General features: G+C 35.9%; 1 protein-coding gene across 1 annotated transcript in view; it reads right to left on the reverse strand.

Annotated features, from left to right (window-relative positions):
* Emc2 (ER membrane protein complex subunit 2) overlaps nucleotides 1-24,973 on the reverse strand; it is a 35,569-nt gene that overhangs the window by 3,613 nt on the left and 6,983 nt on the right. The window contains exons 3-11 of the mRNA XM_026789479.1: nucleotides 24,678-24,742; nucleotides 24,246-24,331; nucleotides 22,377-22,434; nucleotides 11,844-11,929; nucleotides 11,644-11,703; nucleotides 8,770-8,851; nucleotides 7,910-8,020; nucleotides 5,747-5,851; nucleotides 99-756 (exon numbers count right to left, since the gene is read on the reverse strand). Of these exons, the coding sequence (XP_026645280.1) occupies nucleotides 670-756; nucleotides 5,747-5,851; nucleotides 7,910-8,020; nucleotides 8,770-8,851; nucleotides 11,644-11,703; nucleotides 11,844-11,929; nucleotides 22,377-22,434; nucleotides 24,246-24,331; nucleotides 24,678-24,742 (740 nt within the window). The 3' untranslated portion in view covers nucleotides 99-669. The remainder of the gene's footprint in view (nucleotides 1-98; nucleotides 757-5,746; nucleotides 5,852-7,909; nucleotides 8,021-8,769; nucleotides 8,852-11,643; nucleotides 11,704-11,843; nucleotides 11,930-22,376; nucleotides 22,435-24,245; nucleotides 24,332-24,677; nucleotides 24,743-24,973) is intronic.

A 24,973-nucleotide genomic window follows, 5' to 3' on the forward strand; every position in this document is an offset into this window, starting at 1 on the left:
TAAAAGAATACAGTGTCCGTGTAATTATTTCGGGTAAAGCTAGCTGGAGGCGGCCGGGGTTCTGGGGATGCAGCCCCGCCGCACCTATTACTACATACCTTCAAAACATTTTATGGACAAAATGTATATGTCAAAAAAATATCAGAGATATTACCAACTTTAGAGAATGGCATAATTTAAGCAAGACTTATTATTAGAACAAATTAAAATAATAAACATTCACACAGGCCACAAAATCCAGTCTGTCACTATAAAACATTCAAAGTAACTTGTTTCTGCAAGCTATAAATTTTGTAAATTTATCAACACCAATGAGAAGAACTTAGCTGACAAACGAGCTCTATAATAGCATATTAATTACAATATAACAAAAGAAACCTGGATTTTCATGCATGAGTTTAATAAATCATGGTTTATTTTTAAGGTAAATGGGGGCAACAAGAAGACAGATATACAATCAATAGGTCTTGAATCTCTCTTCCATGGACTCCCTCCAACTCCCTGCTTATCAATACAAGGCAAGTTGAGGTTTATTTAAACACATTTTTTAAAACTGACCTCTTCAAAGAAAATGAATGCAAACAGCACTTGGCATTTAGTAAATAAGTCACAGGCCAAGACGTTCAGCTGTACAGTTTTGAAATCTAATGTCAAAGAGTCTCTGCAACCTTAAGACTGAGTGATCTGCAATGTTTCCAACATGTCTTCAACTGCCTTAAGAGAGTATTTGGTTTCCTTCTTACTTCGACCTGCAAACTAATTAGAAAGAAAAAAAAAAAGAATTCAATTAGTCTCAAAATCACTGCAAAGTTCAAACATCACACTCATCATTATATTTTATTGCTAATAAAAATATGATTACATCATCTGTGTGCAATCACATGTGTTTTTCAATACAACAAACCCAGAGATTTACGGACATTTGCATTAAATATTTCACTACATGTACTTGGGCAGTTTAAGCTGATTTCAATTAGTATGATAACCTATAAAGGCTTAGATTGGATTTGAAAACTACCCTAGATCCAGACTCTAAAGCATTTATGGACCACTGTATAACTTAAAGGACGTTTAAGCCACACATATAGAGGACAGCAGTTGCTATCTACTTGCCTACCATACAAACAGATGTTTGGAATGTCAGGCAAGTGCACAAATGAAAGGACTTTAACTAAGCATTTCAAAGTAAAAGTGCACACACTTTAACATTATTGAGAATAGGTCACATTTTTAACGTCTCAGATTTGTTAGTTAACTGGATGATATGTTTCTTGTTTATTCAGATTAGAATTTATAGTGAAAACCAAAAACAATATATTAAGTTCTAGGTTTGTGTATACAAAAGTAAATTCACAATACTTTAAATTTCAAAACTCATGGACTTAAATCACTGGGGAATCACTGCTGAATACCTCATGCTGATTTCAAAATGAGTTTTCTAACTGTGCTGACAGTCACTACCGTTTACATTAGCTTGATTAAACACAACAGATTTACCAGATAAATGATTGTTTCTATGAGGGAGGGGGAAGTCTATTCTACCTGTAGTCCTTACTTTCCCATGGTCAAAGTATTGATTAAAATGTGGTATTAACAACATCTAGTAATTCTAACACATTTTCCAGCAACTACCTTATGACAGTAAGTAATACCTGATTTACTATGTGTTTATTTCTTTCGTAATTTCTGAATTTGGCAAAATATTCATGACCTGTCTAGAAAGACGGGATAAGCACACAGGTAACAGGAGCACAGGCTTTGTGACTGGTCACCTCCTCTGACCTGCCTATGCTCGCAGTCACTCCTCCAGCATTAGGTGCTGCAGCTTAGAGTCTACTTGGCAGAAGGGACAATTAGAGAGCATGTTAGCAATGGTACTGTAAACACAGGCACCCTGCCTTCCATAATGCAACATACAGCTTAAGGAAGGGAAGTGGGAAAAATAGCAGTTATGGCTATGAATTATGGCAACATCATATTTAAAACTTCGTGAAAATAATTTCTCTTAGCAATTAAAGATTATAGAGAAGGTATGCACCTTGCCCTATCATCCAGTTGATAAATTTACCTTTGTGGGATTTAGCAAGCAGAGAAAGGCTTTTCTTTTACTGCTCATTCAGTATAAACAGGAATGGCTCTAAGCACAACATTTATGGACTGATTTTGCTAAAAAGTCTTGACAGGTTGGGGGAAAGGGTATAAAACAATTATTCTAATTTATTATTCTATAATTATTCTAATTTTATCTTAAGAGCAAAGTGAAAATAAAAATTTTGGGACACCTTAGCATCTATTTTTAAATATAGGATTGCTAAATTTACATATAAATATACTTTCAAAAATAAAAGCATGGTTCTTCAAAGTTAGCTGGTAAAAATGCAGACATTAAGATAGTGTCACCACTACTGACAATCACTACAACTTAGGACAAACCAAGTTACCTCAAACGTATGTCAAAAGACATTTAAAAAGTTGCAAATATAAATCTATCATTCCAAGTTCTTCCTGACACACAATTATCTAGTCTATTTCAGAATTATATGGCAATTGAACTGATTAAGCCAGGATCTCATTTTTTCCTCAAATCATGATTTAATTTTCCATTTTCCAAAAGGGCAGTAATAGATCCAGTTGGACAGTCATAATAACATATGGATCTGAGAAAGACAAATTTAACAGTATATACAGAAAGTGTTGATCTGGAAAATTGTCAGCAGATTTACAAGAAACTTCCAGCGCACTAAGCCAATGTCTGTTCTCCTCAACACACTACACCAATTAGTTAAAGAGCAAGCAGTGGCCACGTTTTGTTTTATTAAGAGGAAGCAAAGAAAAACTGCTGATAAAACCCCATTTTTTCAAATTTATAAATATGTAGAAAAACACTGCAGTGACAAATATATATTTTATGTTTTATACTGGTTTATATGTCTTGATGCACGTTCCTAAATTCTCAAATGGCTCTTAAAGCTTTATCTAGATACAAGAATGTGGGTCTGGAAGTTCTACTTCTCAGATCATTCAGATCCTGTGCTTACCCCAGTTATACTCATGTGAGCAAACTATTCATGCCTGGCTTGTGGATCTTAAAACAACAACGACAAAACTTACCAGAAAGAACATAGGAACAACCAAACAATAAAAGCCTCATTCTCAAATGTAGAGCCTGTGATGCATCCACTGTAACATCAGTGAAACACTGTCCTTGTGGATCACCCAGTAAGAGTGAGAAATTGAGCCAGATATAGGGATGTATACCTATACTCTCAGTACTGGAAGCTGAGTCAGGAGGACTATGTGCTGGGTGGTGGTGGCGCATGACTTTAATCCCTGCAGTTGGGAGGTAGAGGCAGATAAATCTCTGTGATTTCGAGTCCAGTATGGTCTGCAGATCTAGTTACAAGACAGTCAAGCCTATACACTGAGAAACTTGGTCTCAAAAAACTACACACACACAAAAAAAATGTATTCATGTCATATCAAAAGTCAATTCCTGGGTAGCCATTTCTAATACATCTAAATAATCATATATTGTACACACCATCATCTTGTGTTGTTATACTGTTCCTATCTTTAAAACACATATACACACACATACAGAAGAGATTTGGGTTATGCCAACTACATTTACAGAAAAGCATTTTGAGTCATAATATGCTAACAGAATAATATTTTCTATGATATATAACATATATAAATAAAGAGTATTTTCAACAGTATAATTAGGAGGCAAAAAACTTTTTTAATAGTCCCAACCTTCTCTAGCTAAGGATTGCTAAAACAACATTAAAACAAATGAACACAAGAGAAAAATCAGCCCTCAAATAACACATTTCAAAAACATCATTCACAAGCAATTTTCTAAACATTCCAATGAGATCCTGTGGCCAATGGCAGCAGGATCTGCAACAGAGAATTAGCTCTATGTTGGAGCAATGAAGAGAAGAGATTCTAAGACCTTAATAAATCAAAAATGAAAAAAAATTACCAACATTAGTCTCCCAAAGAGTAATACTTGAGTTGATGAATCTACAGATAGCCCAAAAAGGTTGGAAAGCGTCTTCAAACCTCCAAATCATAGGTACATCGGAAAGCTCATGTAAATATGATTAAACAAATTCAACAATGTAGGACTTCAAACACACAGCCAACACCTCTGGTTCCCAAAGCATAAACATTTCAAAACTCAAAGAAAATACTAGCCGGGCGGTGGTGGAGCACACCTTTAATGCCAGCACTCGGGAGGCAGAGGCAGGCGGATCTCTGTGAGTTCGAGACCAGCCTGGTCTACAAGAGCTAGTTCCAGGACAGGCTCCAAAACCACAGAGAAACCCTGTCTCGAAAAACCAAAAAAAAAAAAAAAAAAAAAATAAAATCTGAAAGCAAACTGAATAGGACAGAAACGTGGAACTAGAGGAAGAAACGATAGAAAGAAACTAAGATGGGACAAATTGCAAAAGAAAACCAACAGTCAACACCACAGGGCATCTCAAGCTCAGGGTAACACCTGAGAACCCGAGCCCTACAGAATTCTGTGGAGTCCAAGAGGACTGCAGCCAGCACATCCAAGCCAGGCCTATCTGTGACAAAGAGCAGACCCCCAGAGCAGTTACAAAGGAATGCTCTGTAACAAAGAGGGAAGACAGAAGAGACAAGTGAGGAAAGCTACCCCATCACAACCCCAACTCCATCCCATAGACACATCCTAACAGCCCAGGACCTCATTCCAACGTGGAAACAAGAAGAAGAAGGTGAACAAACTCCAAACTACCTTATTATGTAAAAACAACAGAATGACAGAAAAAGGAGAAAGAAACCGAGTAAAGAGTAGGAAGAGAAGAAGCAATGTATTTATAATCGAAGTCTCAAAGGAGAAGATTGGAGCAAAGAGGATAGAAATCCTAACTCTAAAAGTGTTCTTTCTCAAGTAACAGGGCTGACTGCTGTAAACAAGGCCCCTGTGCACTTAGAAATACCGACCCCAAAACAATCAACAAAGTATATTACAGACCTCCGAATTTAAAGATAAAGAAAAAATTACTTTGGGCAACCAAGCAAAAACCTAAATCATTTATGAGAGAAAGTCGGAGTGGCATTAGGTTTCTGGACAACATTCTATTCATAAGCCATTGGGAAAATACAATTCAAACACGTAGTAAATGTAAGCCAAAAAGACCATAAACTGCCAAACTGTCCTATAAATACAAATGTGGTTTAAAAAACAAAAAAACAAAAAGCAAGCAGGTAGTTTTCTCATGGACAAATTTCCCAAGAAAAAAAATTCCTGAAAAAAAAGGGAAAATTCCCTAGAAATGAGCTGCAGAAAATTAACAACTAGAGAAATTGGATATGTGCTCTGAAGTGCACACGGACAATGCAAGCTTTAATAGGAGGTCTGGTTAGTTCACCATGAAGCCTTTCTTTTGCCTCTTATTATTTCCTGACATACTATCAATGCAAATGCATTCTCACATCCAATATGCTTCTAAACTGCATCCTCTGGTTTAACTTCTGGGCTTTATAATTTCTTCATATTTAATAAATGAGATTTACAAATTAAAGGTTAATTATATCATTAAACTAAGAGATTGTTTTGTGGGGGAAGGTCAGAAAGGAAGAATGTGCTATAGGTCCAAGGCAGTAAAAACAACTTCCAATAACAGACGTTTGCCTTTGTAGTTTATAGAGACCAAAGTGACAAAGAAAGACATCAAGCAACCTACACACCAAAATTGTCAATACTGACCTGATAAGCCCTGTTTATTTGATTAGCAGCCCAACTGGCATATTTGATGTTGTCCTTTTTCATTTTTGCACTTGCTTTTGGATTAGAAGCAATATGACTTGCAGACTAAAAACAAAAAAGAAACATCAAAAACAAAATTCTTTTCTAGCTATGATAATAAAAACATGCAAGAGTCATAGCTGTAGATAGTTGATAACAAATTTTAAAATACTGAAGCAAAACAATTTTAAAATAAAAATAATATTGAATAAAAATAATGCTCAAAAATTAAAATATAATTTAAAATGGAGCATAATCCAAAATAACAAGACAAAGAACATTTTAAAGTATATCTAATATTATTTAACTATATATCTACATCAGCTCTTAAAGATAAAATCTCTAACACTGTGGAAGTGTACTTTATAAACCAAAGCATTTTACTTAAGATATTATTATTTCTTGCTACTTAAAAATATTAAATCTCCAATATCAGATTATCAAATATTAACAGAAAGAACTTCAAAAACAATTTAGCAAAACTTCCTATATTAAAAGGTGAAAATATATTAAGGCCAATAGAAATAATCTAGCTTGGGAAAAACAAGTTAGAGATCTCTGATCTAAGGAGGATTCTCCTCTCTCATCGCCTTGTCATTCCAGTGCAATCGTACTCTACAAACCTGCCTTTAAAAACTATGTAATTTAATGAGAGATTCTTAGTCTAATATCTGCAAAATAACCTATAAACCTTCAAAACAACAGGTTGGATTTAAAATATATCTTTATACTTCTGGGAAGAGGAAGGTTGAACTTTGGTTGTATTCCCAAATATAGCTTATTCTTATAAGGATCTGCCTATGAAACTCAGAAAAGGCTAAGTTTTCTTTCAAGGTCTCCTTCATAGTCTTTGCACTCTCTCCTCTGAAGTCAGTAGGTTATCTGTATTCTTGTGGCAAATTTTTTATATGAAACCCAGGTAATGAAGTGGTTGAATAAAAACCAAATGCCGGGGCTAGAATCCCACCTTAAAATAGGAACTGTATGGTGTGTGTATCTCAGTTGCAGCATTTATGAATTTCAGGTAGCAATTAGAGTATGTACTTAAACAGCTGATGTGAAATGAAAACCAGCACTCAGCAATGTCCTGTACAAGCAAGGAATTCTTAGTAAAAGCTGTCCTGCAGCTTTAAAGATGGCCATTATTTCTTAGATACTGGCAATACCAGTGCATCTCCAAGCCACTGTAATTGTTTCTGGTAGAATCAAAGAAAAATTTCTTTAAATTCTTTGAGGTAAACTTTAATCACATTTTGTTCCTGAAAATTATGTCATTTGTTTCTTATCACTATATTTTCAACCAATTATCTTTCACTGGCTTCAACAAAAATGACATTCATCAAGAGTCAATAAAAAGAGACTAGTATAATATTGACAACTCTAATTGGATTCAGTAGATTTTTAAAAAAGCACATGAATCTGAGAAGGAAAAATGGGGGGGAGGATATTGAAGGAGTAGAAGGTGAATTTTATAAAAAAAATTCAAGTTTGAAATTCTGAAATGATAAACTTTCAAAACCAAGGAAAAACAAAAGGTAAATTACAATGTCAAAGAACAAGGGGACCTGTCAGTTTCCCTGGTCTTTCTGACTGCAAACAGGTATCAGTCTTAACAATATTCTAAAGCTCCGCAAAATATCCTGCTTCTTACAGTTTTTGTTAAACATTTTTAAGGCCTTAATTGGCCATGCTAACTGATAACTATGTAATTTCACAAATAATTTTCAAACAGTTTTTCTATACCTTTAAAATATTTAAAATTTGATATACTATAGAGTTTTCTTCTAATACTTTTTATTGGCATAGGTTAAAATGTCTTTTAAATTTATAATTAGGAAAGAAGTACAGTATCACTGGGTACACACCCAAAAATATCAAACAAATGAACAATATATATATATATTATGCTTTAGTACCTAACACTGTTCGATTCTGATATGGCGAGCACATCTCAGATGGAATGTCACAGAGCAAAGAAGTACACCATCACAGGGAAAGCTGCTCTGCAGCCTCCTGCTCATAATCAACTCTGCTCATCAGCACAACAAGAAAGCACGCAGGGGAGACGGGGAGGCTGAGACGCCAGACTCTCTAGAGTAATGCTGAACACGCACACCAACTTACCATGTAAAGCCCAAACAGAGCTCTCATGTTTCGGTTGTTGAGTTTCAGGGCCTGTGCAAAATACTTTCTTGAAAGCTCAAGGTTTTCAAGTCCACCTTGGGTGTATTTGACCTGTTAAAAGTTACAGATTGCTGAAACCTGTTTATTTTACTATTTTGAAATGTAGCATGCTCCATCATAGATAGGCATTAAGTAATGAGAACAGATATTCCATAAACAAATGCAGCATGCTAAAAGCATTCACTGTAAGGTAGTTAATCTAAAATTTAAAACACACAACTTGCCTTTGCCGAACTATTCTCTGCTATGAACATAGGATCAGAGTAGCTATTATAAAAAATATTGCCACACTAAAAAAGTATAGCACACTTTTCATTTCAATGGTCTTGCTGAGGCACAACACTGTCATTTCTATTACTGGTATTATAAATCTAGACTCCAAATAGGAATTCTCTATTTTACATCTGCACTTTAATAATGGAAGGAATAGTTCTTTTATATCCTTTCATATGAGGTCTTTATAACATTATAGTAGTCAATTAAACTATGATTTCTAATACTGTGCAAATTAAACACATATTTCCTATATTTCATGAATTGCCTAGAATATGTATTTAAAAGCCATCATCTTTATAAATGTCTCAGAAGGAATTAAATATTGACAACTGTGATTTAACTGATTCATAATTAGGAAGATCAACATAAATACTGTACGAAACTACAAAGAATTTCACTTTATCTGAAAAGTTAGGATTTCAACTCAATACTTAAATTTTTTGACTTGCATCCCCCTCAGCACTCATTGGCCGTTATAAAGTGCTGAGAGGCTGGCTGCAAGGAGGAAAGCGGGGCTCACTCACTTCCGCGTACTGCTGACAGTACAGGTGGTTGTGTGGGTTGCTCATCATTAGCTCCTCTAAGCAGAAGGCTGCCTTGGCATAACTGCAAAATATTAATGGGATATAGAGATTTTAAGTCACAAACTTTCTTAAACATATTTTAAAATAATTTAAATCTTAGTGACATTAGAAACTTATTTCTAAAGCTATTTAAGCAGATTTAAAGCATTTATTAATTCAAAATCTAATATGTAGACTTTCATTGAAGTGAATAATAAGTCTATGTTTAATCCCAAAGTAAGCTATGAATCAATGGCTATTACTTCTCTAAAAGTTGCATCATTACAGTAGCACCTACACATCAACTGCACATGTGCTACCCTTGGAGTTCTACATAACATAGCTTCGATAAATTTACTATTAATGTTTAAATAGCTAAAGCAGCTATAACAAAATCCTGTCTAGTTGCTTTACAACCTTCAAAATATCATACAACAAAGACTTTTCATTTTTTTAAGACTTTTCATTTTTATATTCAAATGTAAAATCAAAATAAAATTAGGTTTTTCTAAAGCTATCAATAATAGATGAAGTTTGATCAGATATTCTCTCCACTACTATTAAATCAAGTGGTGCTGAAAACATGCAGAGAGAGCTGCCAGGAAGATTCTGGTTAAAATAGCTTTTAGACCATGTGATTATAATTTACCTTAATTTTATATGCTTAAAGCTATGTAACCATCCTCACTATTTACAGAAAACCCTTATGAATGCTTAGCTGTTGCAAGGTTTATTCCCAGTGAGGTAGTGACCCCACTCAACAGAACAAGGCTAACTAAAGTTACTTTTAGTATTTGCCAATATGTGCATATTAACACTTTGCATCTTTTCTGAAATATATACTCTAAATCCACACTTACATACACAGTAATAAGTAATTTCATTACGTGTTCACTGTATGCCCTGTAATACTCAAAATATTTAAGTGTATTAACCCATTTTATCTTACAAAAACACCCCAAAAAGTAGAAATTAATGCTGATTCTCTGCAGAGAGAGAGGTACAGGGAGGTCAACTACAACCCAGGCTGTACCACTGAAGAGAGCCACGATATAACTACTACCTGACTTGCCTGGATACAGCTCCACACAGCACTATGAAAACTTGTGTTGGCAATAGTAATGAAATTGTCAGCTGGTACAGCAGTCAAACACACAGGGAATAAGGAATCAAATTCACCCTGGAAACTCCCAAAATCATCTATTTCTGGAGGATCTTACACACAGATTCCTAGCCAACTTCTGCAGTTTTTCAGCTCTTCTTATCTTTATACCTAAAACTTAGCATTCATTCTTGAAAAGGTATCCACTAAATAAGCAGACAAATAAAGGACCAGATACAAATCTAAAACAAAACCATGACTCATCTAATAGCTACTTATCTAAAAAGTAAGGAGAAAGCACTCTCTGACATTCAATATCTAAAAATGCTCTTTTATCCAATATGCCACCAAAAATTCAAATTAAGGTTAAAATGAAATGTCCTCACAAGATTTAAGTGATTTTCATGCAGCATACAAGAGAAGGCAGGGAACAGTGCAGTTAGGTAGGTGGAATTTCAAGTAAATCTGATTATGACTTTATGTTTTATTGGAGTTTCTAGGTTTTCTGCATTCGGTACTTTTTTTTGTCTTGAAAAAAAAATAAGATTTCCTTGATAATTTGAAACTTTAAAACTGCTTTTAGTTAGGGATCTTCAAAAAGTACAAAGAAATTATAAATGATTGCCCCCTTTATGAAAATAAAATCCAATGTGAGCATTTGTAATGCACACTGAACATCTAGTTTTCTACAAATACTGCATGTGCCCCATCCTAAGCATATGCAGGCTTATTTATATACATTTACTCTGAACACAATTCAGTAAACAGATCCTTTACCCTGGGAAGAGATTCTGGCACAACACAAGGTGGAAGAATGGCTCCTGGATGTAATATGCATTCTACATGACAGTTATGGCTTTTATTCTCAATGCCACTTTCACTAAAATCATGAGCATGATTCCGCAGTCGCTTGTAAAGACTTGGGAAAAGGCAATATACACATCTCCTTCTGTTTTATCTCTGGTGCCACCTGTGTGTAGCACTGAGAGAAAAAGTTAACAAGAAAGTGTGCATGGGAGTCTAATTCTATTCTTTCAAAAGGAAGGCAATGTGATATCATTCAGATTTAGGCCCTAATGAAAAAAGAAGTAAGCCTCACACCCTACTTGGAGGTTGGTGCTAATGCTATGATGTTTGTAAACCTGGACTAGGACTCTGCACTAATCCTTGATCACTAGGTTTTCCTCTTGTCACTACGGCAATAATAAAGCTAACAAAAACATTAAATACCCAATAACCAAGTTCCTACAGCATTCAACATTCTTGATCACACTTACTTTTTAACCCAGGCAACCGGACGCTTCTGCTCAGGAAGAGTTGACTCTCTTAGGACTGAGGTTAATAAATGCATACAATTGACTGAATTTTCAAACAGCAGGGAGTATAATACTCTTTGAATATGAGAACAATTTGAACTCTAAAATTCACAATTTTGATTTCCCAAAAGAAATAGCTTAGCAAAAAGCCTTTCAGATTCCAAAGGATCCCACTTGTATTTAAAAGAAAAGCTTATTTTCTGGTCAAAAATAATTTAGTAAAGCCAAATGACCCAGTTAAATGCTATTGACATGACTAGCAATTTTTATTTATTATTTTTTACTTATTTGCTCATTTAATTAGTTCCTCCTCATCTACAATGACAGGTGATTGACTTTTTTTCCAGTCTTCTAGAAATGAGTCTACTGAACTTTACAGTTTCATTCTTAAAGTTCTACGTGTTTTTAACAACTTACTCATGTTCATTGATATAGAGTTCTGCGAGTTCATGCCAGGCTTCTTGGTCTCCTACAAATCTGACAGGAGAAAATAAGGAAAAGAGTATGTGTAAATGTTTTATAAATGAACAAACTAGAAAATCAAATGCAAATTCCATTTTAATTAAAAAAAAGATTTATCAGAATAACAAAACACAATCCCCTTGTAAAACACTCACTGTTCCAGATACTCATTCAGCTCTCGAATGGCCTCCACATTCTTCCCCTGGGCTTTGCGAATGGCAATCTTACGCTTTCTTGCAGCCTATGGGTTGACATTAATAAAGGATTAGGTCCTCATAAGTCCCTTGGTTTTGAAAAGAAAGTAATTTGACTGTGCAAATTATTATCTCAATGCCAATGAAATTCTATTGTGGAAGAACTGCTTGGTGAGAGTTTATAAACATCCCCATGACATCCCACTGGGGAATTCAGACATTCCTCCAACAATCAAACATGCTTTACTTTTGATGCATGCAAAAACGTATGCATCATTTCATCCAAATAAATAACCATCCAGAGTCTTGTAATTACAAGCCAGCAGGGAATCTTAATCTCTACCCACCCAATGTTCTTCACTCCGTCTCATTTGTAGGGTCACCATCTTAAGAGGCAGTGGAGATTGGGGGGCAGAGGAGGGTATCACACAATTGACACTTGAATGACATTAAACAAATCTGGCTTCTGACAACTTTTTTTCACAATTTTAAAAGAAAAGCAAATTACTTATGAATCTCTAAAAAGAATAGAATAGGCCTTGATAAGAAAATTATGTTAAAACTTACATTTTAAAGTTATAAAAATGATAAATAAATTAATGTTACTAATTTATGCATTCTTCAATAAACTATAACTGATGTCTGCCACGTACTGTGCCAGACAATGAAATGATAACTATAACAAGGAAATAAATAATTTCTTAAAGGAATTATCTCATGAGAAAGATGCATTTTGTGCAAAGTTAATGCAGTTAAGAACAATGGCAGAGATATCCAGGATGTCACAGCAAAAGAGAGGAGATGCCAATACACTGTGGCACAGTGGGAAGAGTGAGGAAGAGAGGCTGAGAGGACCCCAGATGTAGATGCCCACACTGAAATACAACAGCCATAGTGTGTGGGACACTGCACCCTAGCAGAAACACACAAGCAAAACCACCACAAGTTCAAGACTACAGTAAGTCCTATAAAGGATTGCATGTAGATCACCTATAACTCTGCTAAGTTCAAATACAGGACAAAGAAAATAAAATATGACTAGGAACAAGTAGACCTTATTTATTATAAACATGATTTCTTGCTCTATGGAATACATTTTCCCCAAGATACAGACAAAAAAGGGAAAATGCATGAAGCCTCTTTAAACTACTAGGAGTTACACATAGTGGGATGGACTCCGAAAAAGATAGAGAAAAATCAAAAGAGACTCACTACCAAGCCTAAGAAAAATATAATGATGTTAACAATATTTTAGTACTGACGTATTTAAGAAAATATATCCTTGATTATTCAGCTCAGGCTAAAAGGACCAGCACACAAAGCCACACAGTAAGCATACTCTTTCATTTTGTCTCTTTTTTTTCTTTGGAGTTTGGAGAGATTTGCTTTTGTAGGTAAAACAGAAACATCAAAATAAGTTTAAAATTTAGGAAATATCAAGAATTCACAAGTTAAAGTTAAAGCTTTGAAGGTTAATCAAATTTTAGGTCCATTAGAAAATGTTACACTTAAAGTGGGAACCTTAAGTACTGAAAAGGAGGCATACATAATCTAGCTCATTCTGTCTCTCATCTCTCCTCCCGCTCTGTCTCTGTCTTTTTTCTTATTTTGAGACAAGAGTATCATTATGTAGCCCAGGTTGGCCCTGAATTCATCCGCCTTCTTCAGTTTCCTAAGACCTGATATTCTAGGACTACTAAGCCTGGAGAAGAAACTGAGTTGTTCAAGGAAATAAAATAAATTTAAATAAGAACATCCAGCATTATTTGAAACATGGTTAAATTCAAAATAAAATTAAGCCTATTTTTCTTCACAAAACTATTTTTCCATATGTAGTATAAGAGCAAAAGAGTATAGGTTTTGAAAATAAATTGACAAGTTGATTGATTCTCAACGGTGATTTACCAACTTTTTTACCTGCTTTAAATCTTGCTCCCTTCACTTCCTTTCAAGTGTCAACATAAAGCAACTAACAGTGTAGGAGCACATAAAGGGCTTACTGCTATGATAACATCTATGTTTTAAGCTGTACCACAACCTATACTAAGATCTTCAAGGATGGGCACAGATTTGCTTTGCTCATTTATGCCTTGACCCAATTCCATACAGGTATCAAAGAAGGGACAATACTGCTACACAAATACCATGAAAACTTGTTGAAAATTCTGGAGCCAAAAGCTACAAATTAGATAGTCAAAGAACAAACAAGAAATACAAATGATACACTTAGAATGATAGTAAAAGCTGTTGTATGAACAGTCATAAACACAATGACATGAGTCTCAGGAAAGGTGTTCTGAACACACCCAATGATGCTGTGACTTGTTCTCAGTTATTTGACTACAAAACCATTTCTCTAATTCTCTACTGTTGAGAACACCAAGACCTTTTAACATGAGCAGAATAATTTGTAAAGCTGTACTCTAAAATGATCCAAGGAGAATTATTTTTAATATTTAAAAATTATTTATTTGTTGGGATTATAACATAATTCCATCATACACACACACACACACACACACACACACACACACACACACACACACTTTTTTATCCCTCCAAAACATCCCAGGTATGAAGTAGGTGCTTCATTCTTCATTTCTGGTCAAAATGGAGTAGAAGACACAGATTAACTTTCCTGCCTAAGAAGAGCCAAAGAACTGGACTAAACATATCAAGTACATATTTTTTATGTATAGCAGGATATCAGGTAATAAAGAGCTGATTCCTGAGAAGTGAAAAACAAGGTTGGTATCACATTTATTGTCTAATATCTTGAGGAGTCTTTAAGACTGCTGAGTATGGATAGAAAACCCAGAGTGAGACCAGAGGAATGCATGAGTTGAAAGGAAGGCACTAAGATTCCACAAAGATCAAACACGGTACAGGGCACGAGATACTACTGAAAATGGAAAACAGAGAGCAAAGATGAATAGCTGCAGAGGTTCCCCGTAAGCACTCAGCTGTGCACTATTAGTGCACATCAATGGGCAAGCAAAGCACGACCAGACAGACCACCAGAACAAGCATTTGGGGTAGACCGTAGATTAGCACTCTACCAGACTACATCTTAGTCTAAAATGTTCACCCAATATCATTTTTTATTTCTTGCTTGTACCTTTTCTTATGCAGTGATATGTTGCAATTTTCCGAATTTTTCTAAATTGGATAAATCTTGGCAGAAGTCAATTTAAGTATTAAAATGTGTTTTATATCTTATAAGTAATTTCAATATCTGGATTAAGATTTCTATTATAAAAAAGGAAACTTTAAAACATGCTCCTTTTTGCTGAGGAATCATAAAGGGAAAGCTACTCAAGTCTTAAGAGCTTTCCATTTCTTCACATTTTAAGTAGGGAATATGCAGAGTATCATATATAAAATCGTCTTGCTTTGTAATAACAACAGAGTTTCCCAGGGCTAAGAGGGGACTGCAGCACATGCCAGTGTCCTCACTCACACTGAACAGTGCTGGCCACGGAGAACGTGTGCAGACACACAGGAAGACAGAAAGCAGCTGCCTCACATATTTTACAAGTGAAAAGAACCTGAAAAATGGGCAGTGATAATTAAATCTCTTCATTTTATATAAACAAGAGTCATTCTCGACTTACACAGCAAAGCGTAAGGCTCCTGCACACTTTTAGTCTGCTTTCCTGCAGATTCTTGTTCTCTGGACACTCAGCTGTCCAATCGCAATTCACAAATTCTCTCCCAGAGTCAAACAATACTCCAGAGAGCCTCAGAGACTGTGGGTTTGAATGATTACCAAGCAACCAGAGTAAGGTTCAAAAAAAGGTTTCTCTTGGCTTTTGAATGTTACTCAGAGCACATGGAATGTATGTAAAGAAAAGAACTTGATTTTTCTATCGTGACTTTCCAGTGTGAAACTCACTAGGAACTGTGCTCAGGAAATGGGAAGGGCTAAAAGCACGTGTCTGCCTTTATGGACACTCTATAGTAGCAATCACAGTCTAGTTGAATGACCTTTGCAGAATGAAATTTTTGCAGGAGGTACAAAATGGAATCCCAACTCTATTCACCTACGTGGCTTATCTGATCATGATCAACGGCTGTCTCTAGACCCGAACTGCCATTTCAGAGTCTGTTAGCGCATGATGTTGGCTAGGTCTCCTAACTCCTCTATGACCTGGTCCCCTTATAAATACAGTAACACCTGACAAAATTATAGGATTAGTGATAATTATCAGATGACACATTAATACTCAGCTCCACAAGGACTCACAGTAAATTTTCAAAAAACACGACATTTCAACACCCTTAGTCTTTTCAACTCTATTACCCTCCTGTCATCTGCATTCACTTACCATACCTCGAAGGTACAGCTTTCCTCTAAGGTGGTGGTAGAGAAGAAAATATAACATAAGCTATTTTAAATATACATGCCTAATTGACATCAGAAATAACAAACCCAGAAAACATTAAATATATCTTCTTTGTTGTCCCCACAGAAATTAGAATTGAGGGCTAAAAAGATGGCTCAGTTGTTAAGTGTACTGCCTGCTCTTCCGGAGGACTTGATTTCAATTCTCAGCACCCACATCAGAGGGCTCACAACCACTTATTCCCCCGCTACAGTGATTTTTAGTTTTAATTCTGAAAAATTAAAAATGAACCTTAAAAAAGACTAGAATTTTAGCCTGTACTTAATTCAACAATTTATCTCTTAATCCCAATCAATATTCTGAGTTTAGAATTGGAAACGTTGTACAATACAATATAGTTATGAAGAAACTGTTTGCAGCAGTGCAAACTATTAAAAATGCGACAGACCTCAAACAACTTACTCTACTGCTTAAAACTGAGAACATGGGTCAAAAACACTTCCTATAGCTCTTGTTTTCCTCAATAGAAACCAAATAAATAAGGGGTAATACCTGGTTTCAGAGAATTGACTCTTCTAGGCTAAATCTATTTACCGAATATAATATATATATATATATATATATATATTTCTGCAACCTCAATAGGACACATAGGATATTCTCATTTTTATTTAAACAATAAAAGGGAGATGACACAGGAGAATCAGATTTGGGGGAGAACAGAATTTGAACAGAAATGTTCCTGTAAGGTTTTTCCAGCTAAAATTACATAGAAGTTATAAGTTTTAAATGCCTATATTCCCCAAATATGGGTGGCTGACAAAGAAACGTTGAAATCCTGATGTGGGACAATTCTGTATTCTGTCAATTATGTTTTAAATAGACGCTGATTGGCCAGTAGCCAGGCAGAAAGCATAGGTGGGACAACCAGACAGGAAGTAGAGGTGAGGTAATGAGAACAGGAGAATTCTGGAAAGAGAAAAGCCCATTCCTCTGCAGTCCTGTCCAGACACCAAAGAAGCAAGATGTGACTACTGCCTCGCTGAAAAAGGTACTGAGCCTTGTGGCAAACACAGATAATAATAATGGGCTAATATAAGTTATAGGAGTTAATAAGAGAGTCCGGTTTTATCCCATGCTTTTTCAGTCACAGTCCAGCTGGCCTTGGTGAGCTCCCAATAGATCAGCTCTACTGTCTCAGTGGGTGGGTGCACCCCTCGTGGTCCTGACTTCCTTGCTCATCTTCTCCCTCCTTCCGCTCCTCATTGGGACCTTGGGAGCTCAGTCCAGTGCTCCAGTGTGGGTCTCTGTCTCTATCTCCATCCATCACCAGATGAAGGTTCTATGATGATATGCAAGATATTCGTCAGTATTGCTATAGGATAGGGTCATTTCAGGTTCCCTATCCTCAGCTGCCCAGAGCTGATCTATTGCGAGCTCACCAAGGCCAGCAGGACTGTGACTGAAAAAGCATGGGATAAAACTGGACTCTCTGAACATGGCGAACAATGAGGCCTGATGAGAAGCCAAGGACAATGGCACGGGGTTTTGATCCTAAGTAATGTGCTGGCTTTGTGGGAGCCTAGCCAGTTTGGATGTTCACCTTCCTAGACATGGACGGAGGGGGGAGGACCTTGGACTTTCCACAGGGCAGGGAACCCTGACTGCTCTTTGGACTGGAGAGGGAGGGGGAGAGGAGTGGGGGGAGGGGGAGAAGGGTGGGAGGAGAGGGAGGGAAATGGGAGGCTGGGAGGAGGCAGATACTTTTTTTTTTCCTTTTCTCAATTAAAAAAAAATCCGTGACAAGTGGAATTAGAAAAAAAAGAGTTAATAAGAAGCCTGAGCTAATGGGCCAATCAGTTTATAGTTAATGTACACCACTGTGTGATTTCTTTGGGACTTAATGATTGCGGGAACCGGGCAGGACAGAAAGCTTCAGTCAACAAATGGCCCCCATAAGAAACTCAGTCAACATCACCCTGAACCAAAAAGTGAGTGCCAGGTCAGCCTACATAACTGTGCTGGCTAGTTTTGCATCAACCTGACAAAAACAGGAGTCATCAGAGAGGAGGGAATCTCCTCTAAGAAAATGCCTCCATAAGATCTGGCTATATTCTTTAAGGACAGTTCTTAGTGATTGATGGGGAGGTCTCAGCCTACTGTGGATGGAGTCACTCCTAAGCTGGTGGTCCTGGGTTCTATAAGAAAAGCTGAAGGAGTCATGAGGAACAAGACAGTAAGAAGCACTGCTTCATGACCTCTGTATCTGTTCCTGCCTCCAGGTTCCTACCTTATCTGAGTTCTGTCCTGATTTCCTTTAAGAATAGCTATGTGAAAGTATAAATAAACAAACTCTTTGCTCCACAAATCCTTCCCCAGTTGGTCATGGTATTTCAGCAATGGCAGCCCTAAGTAGGACAATTTAACATAGAGATCCTGTCTAAAACAAACACACACACACACACACACACACGCTCATATAAATTGCTTTAAATTTTAAAGGATCATGAACAAATCATCAAATTAGTTCCATGCCTTCTAATAACTTAAACACAATTGGACTAAATTAGCAAGTTTAATAGAAGATATGAAACAAAACACATCTTTTCAAAGACTACATGCAGAGAAATAACCTCGAGAAATGGATTAAACGATGACCGTATCCCCCACCCCAATAAAACACAAGCTGGAACTCCCTGGACTCTAGATTTCAGGGACAGAAAAGAAGGAAGAATTGTTCAGCAAAGGAATCCTGCTTCTCCAGTCACAAAGAGTGTGTGACCTCAAAGTATCCCCACAGGCACAGAAGCAATTCTATTTAGTGCCAAAATAAAACTTAAAATACTTCATCAACAACAACAATAACACACGAATACACACAGACACACACAGATACATAAATATGCAGCTTGTCTGTGCATTAAAAAAATTCCTTGAAAGCAAATCATAGTAAATCAACAGTATGCCCAAGGGAAGAACTTGAGCTCGGGCACAGGACTGACTTAGTTTTTTTTTTTAAAAAAAATATGTCATTTTTTTAGTATCTATAATTTTTAATGTGATTATCCAAAACTTTTTGAAAAAAATGTTGTACAAATTTTAAAAAGTGGGTAAGGAAAAAGTATTCCTTTCCACACCCTTCCCAGAGCTCTGAGAACGTAACTCTAGTCATCATGCTCCTCCCTTCCCTGAGGAAGGCTTGTACTTTCTGGGAAATCTTGTACAGCCTTCACATAGGATTTAATGTCTTTTTCCAACTCACTGCCTTCATTTCACTTAAGCCGCATTCATTCTTTACAGCCTCTGAGGGTCAAAACTCATGTAGAAAGTCACAAAAGAAACAAAACTTAATAAATCAATTCCAGGGTCGAAAAGATGCTTGTCATATAATGAAACCTCCTGAGAAACAAAGACAAGGCAGGCCTCTATCTAAGGCACCCTCTGTCTGGTGCCGAGAGCAAACACGCAGTGCTTCTGATGGAATAATGGATGTGTGTGAATGAGGAGGGTCTTTAAAAATGGATGTACAGATCCATTTCTTCATTAAACACAGAAGCACAAGACAAAAGGCTCAGATGGTCAGTGTCAAACAATGCAGGACTTTCATCTTTGAGGTTATGCCAAGAATTTGCTTTAGAAAAAGAAACAGAGATGCCTTCAACACAGTAACTCAACTGTTTAATACTAATGTGAAGTCTTGTGGTAGATATATTAGCTTTAAATTTTGAATGGCTTTGTGTCTTTCTCCTCAATATCCAATATACTGCTTCCTTCCTAAGGGTAAAAAAACAGAATTGGCCTTTATTGCTATGTCACAAACATTTTGGTGGCTCAAGAGAAGTGCTCAGTAAGTACTTAGGAAACAGAGGAGGAGCTTATCTGATTGTATTTCATAACCAAAAATACATTTGAGAAACCTGAATCCAGTCACCTTGTTCAACATGTCTAACACTTGGATCTACTTGCTGTCCCTTACTGAATACTCTGAAAGGAATAAAGTGGATTTCCCTTTAGCCAGTTTTAAAAAACAACTAGGGTTCATAAAATACAAAATATGAAGACAAAGTCATATCAAATTATAAACTACCTAACTCTTTCTTGTATGTTATCTTGGAGATGAAAATGAGGCTGTCACAAGTACTCTACTACTAAGTACAGACTTAGCCCTTGCTTTTAGGTGAAGTAATTTAATAAAGATATCCCCACTTAAACCACAGCACAAGTAATATGTTTGACTCCAAGAAAACAGATTATCAGCTACTCATATTAACCTACATTGAAAAGGATAGGAAACCCAGAAACTCCAGAAATTTGATTGTACTTTTTTCAAAATATGGTTAAATGGCAAAAGAGACTAGTAAATTCTTTGAGTAAGTACATGAGAAATTATCTAACAATAGAAAAATGGTACTTTCTTTTATCTTATAGGTATTTTATAACTTATTTTATCTTATGTGTACAGGTGCTTTGTCTGCATGCCATGCATGTCTACGTATAATGTTTATGCCTGGTGCAGTAATTTTTTTGGGAGAGAGTAGCAACAAATATCCCCAAAGCAAGAGAACTCAGTTGAAAAAGAGAACTAACTGAATCCTTCCTTGCAATGTATGGGAAACACCAATAACTGGAGCCCCTACAACCTTTACTAATGCAAATAAATCAGGAAAGGCAGGCTACACATCAGAAAACTTAGTAAAGTGGATCAAAGCCCTTATGATTCTGTACAAAGGTCAGAATTATATGCTATCTCATGGTATTAATGGAGTAAGTTAATATCTGACTCTGAGTTTTTATTATTAAGACCAATTAGAATTCACACTTTCCTTCCTTCCTTCCTTCCTTCCTTCCTTCCTTCCTTCCTTCCTTCCTTCCTTCCTTCCTTTCTTTCTTTCCTTTTTTTTTGAGACAGGGTTTCTCGGTGTAGCCCTGAATATCCTGGAACCCTCTATAGACCAAACTGGCCTTAAATTTACAAGGATCCACCTTCTTCTTTTGTCTATCAAGCACCTGGATTAAATGTATGTGTCACCACCACTCAGAGCCACTGTTGTTCAATTAAATATTTTGGCATCATAAAAATCTATTTATATACATTATATAATTTTTTTAAACGGTAAAATGATAACTTTTAAAGATATATATTTTTCTTTCTCTCTTTCTTTCTTTCTTTCTTTCTTTCTTTTTTTTTTTTTTAGTTTTTCGAGACAGGGTTTCTCTGTTTCTCTGTAGCATTGGAGCCTGCCTCTGCCTCCCAAATACTGAGATTAAAGGCATGTGCAACCACCACCAAGTGGCTAGCTTTTCTTAGTTTACCTTGTGTGGATATAAAACTAAAGTCTAGTGTTTCTTTAATAATGCCGAAAGTAGAGGCTAGAGAACTGTCTCAGCCATTAACAGTACTGGTTTCTCTTCCAGAAGACCGAGGTTTTAACCCCAGCACCACATGGTAGCTTACAACCTTCTCTTAAAGCCAGTTCCAATTCTCTTCTGGCCTCCACAGGTATTGAATACAAATTTTGCACAGGCTTACATGTGGGCAAAACACTAGTACCCATAAAATAAAACAATTTTTAAAACATTTTTTAATTCTAAATTTTTTTTTTGCAATTTTAAATGTACTGCAATACAGAAAGACATGAAGATGACTATTGTCTACAACTCCTCTGTAACTTCCCATACGTGGAAAACTGAGGCAAACTATGTCAGCATATTAAATTAAACATTACCACATTAAAAAAAAAACTAGGGATTTTAAAACAAATAATTATTGACATTTTAATGTAATTTAATTCAAACATTAAATAGGAAAAAGGCAAAAGCAAAATGAAATAGTTGCATTAATTCCATATAACTATCACCGAGATGATATCGTTCATTTGTAATTAACATAAATAAAAAATATCCACACTCACTAAATAAACTGGTACTTCATAAAGCTTCATAACATGGAAAAAGCCTTGTGGGGTTTTTATATTGCATAGTCTACCCTCACCAAGTGAAATAAGAGTATCAAATATCTTTAAACTAAAACATGGCTCACCTAAACTACATAAAAAAAAAGAACAATCTGTCTCAGTATTTCTTCAATTCATTTATTTTACCCTTACATAATTTTTTAAGTCATGCTCAGGACAATGTACAAACTTACAGTGTTAGTAGGATCTTCTTGCAAAATTCGATCATATAGTTGTATAGCATCATCATATCTATTTAAAAAGAAAGATATATCAAGAACCATTATCTTAAAATGTCATAAATACAGAAATATATTAGAGCTTTATCTTCATTCATAACTGCTATGCACGTCTTCCTATTTTCATTTTACAGTGAACGTTTGGTTTATTCTTAAGAAAACAAAAATTACAAAGTATTTACAGAAAAACTTTCTTTAAAAGAAAACCATTAATTTCATCTAAATAGGAAAGTAAGAACTAGTGACCGAGGCTACTTTGATGATGTTGAGATTTATGTTGTGATTGTGGCATTGGAGTTATAAATAATAGCAGAGGACACAGAAAAAGGATGGTGAGAAACTGAGAAAACAGGCAGGCATCATTCCATCTTGGAAGCAAAGGGAAAAGGTTTAACAGCAACAGCAGACTTGGGTACTGCAGCCACACTTGCATTAGCAGACTGCATGCGCATGAGCAGCACACACACACTCAAGGCTCTATGCGGAAAGTGGACAAAGTGTAGAACAGATGAGACACCAATACTCATTTCTATATTTCTAATGAGCAGGAACTCCCCAGGCTGGATGATTTAAAGTGACAAACAACAAGAACATATTCAAAACTCTTGACCATCCAGGTACAGGAAGCACAGGATGACATTCTCACTCCCGTTAGAGTGAGGCACTACCCTACCCTACAATACAAGGTAACAAATCTAAGGGGAATTCTAGTCTACATTTTGGTCCCATGGGTCCTTATCAAACTGAATAAGGAACAATTTATTCAATATATTCAAATTGTTCCTTATTCAGTTTGATATCCATGATGTTAAACCAAACTCAGTTTTTCCAACCAAAACCTACTATTTTCCATTTTTGTTGTTTTCTTAGGTTGATGACAACTCAGCATAAAGACAGAAAACTAAGTCATTTTTATCTTTTGCCTTTACTTCTAAAATGTTACTGATGGTTTATTTTCTATCTCTTAATTTCTTTCACCCATCCTCTATATTCTGCTATAATTTACAGTAATGATAGCAGAAGTAAGAAGCTTAAAACTGTTCTTTTTTAGACTATATAGTACATAAAATGCTTTTACAGATAAATCCAAAGGTTGTCTCTTCCCTTAAATAACCTAACGTGTTTCTTCATATCTTCAGTTGACACCCGTTGGCAGGGCATATTAGTGACCCGTACGCATAACTGCCTGTTATCTGCAGCTCCAATTCCAGCTGGAAACTCCACTTCACCTTACCCTCAATCCCAATAAACCCTTAACTTTCCTGGATTGCCCCACAAATGTACTGGACACATTTCAGCAAAGGTTTGAATGCATCCCCACCTGTGCTTTAGTTGAAACAGATCATCTCTTCTCTCCATTTCTAGGCTAAATGTACTGTTCTAAAGGAGTTATTTCTCTACAAGATTAAAACTCTTGATCCAAATGATGACCATGTCTTCCATGTACTTTGAGAGCATATGCATGACTATGGGTATGCTTTCCTCAAACCCTAGGAAGCTGGCAATATCCTTATTTTAGAGGAATAAAGCTGAAAATACCTAGTATTCACTGGCCAAGTCCAAAACAAGAACGTGCTGGATCTGGGATTTAAAGTGCATCCTCCAGCAGAGCATGACCTAATTTCGCTAGTCAGAAGTGGCAAATGGGTTACACTTCGTGTCATGCTGTCTCCTAGAAGTATGAGTGTGATTTGTATTGAGAAGTACCCTGACATCAGACAGAGCTGAGGAGTGCAAAGCCCTTCTGCATCAATGATGTACTGTAGGTACAGCTGCCATGTCTGCCATGTTTAAGTGAGATTAGGTTGTTTACTACATGCTTACCTTTCCATAGCTTCAAATCGCATGCCCGTTAACCGCTTTACTCTGTGACTACCAGGGAACTGTCTTCTTAACTCCTGAAGACAAAACTGAAAACAAGCGTTAACAAGTGCTATTACATCACAGAAATGTTCTATAAAAAATGTTCTACGTAGACTTGTCTGTAGCCCCAAGTATCTAGCTTCATTTACTGTTTACTGGTAGAGTGTTCTGTCATTTTCTTTTATATGCATGATGCTAGAGAGCAAGCCCAGAACATGCTAGCCACACATCCTACAGCTGAGTTACAACCCCAGCCCTGTCAAAGCAGCATTCAAAATTTATTATGGAAAGCTTTCAAAACATGCCCTACAGTAAGCCTTAACCATTTACTAATATATAACTCGTAAAGTGAATTAAATATAGGGTAAAATATAACCTAGTTTAAATACTTACCAATGCCAAGTCATCCCGACCATAGTCTAGGGCTGCAATCATCACCTGCTCATATATGATCCAAACTAGAAATATGAGATGGGAAAAAAAACTGAATTTAATATAGAAATTTCTCAAACAGAAACGAATACATTCTTTCAACTATTTTAAAGAATGTTACTTATTACTGAAAATTAGTAATTATAATATTTTTAAACTTAAGAATACATCTTTATAGGTATTCAGCAATATAAAACCTTCTGAAGGAAAAAAAACTCAATATTTAACACATACTAAATTTTAAAATTCTCCATGAA

Source organism: Microtus ochrogaster, unplaced genomic scaffold, assembly GCF_000317375.1.
Source record: "Microtus ochrogaster isolate Prairie Vole_2 unplaced genomic scaffold, MicOch1.0 UNK19, whole genome shotgun sequence".
NCBI classification, from domain to species: Eukaryota; Metazoa; Chordata; class Mammalia; order Rodentia; family Cricetidae; genus Microtus; species Microtus ochrogaster.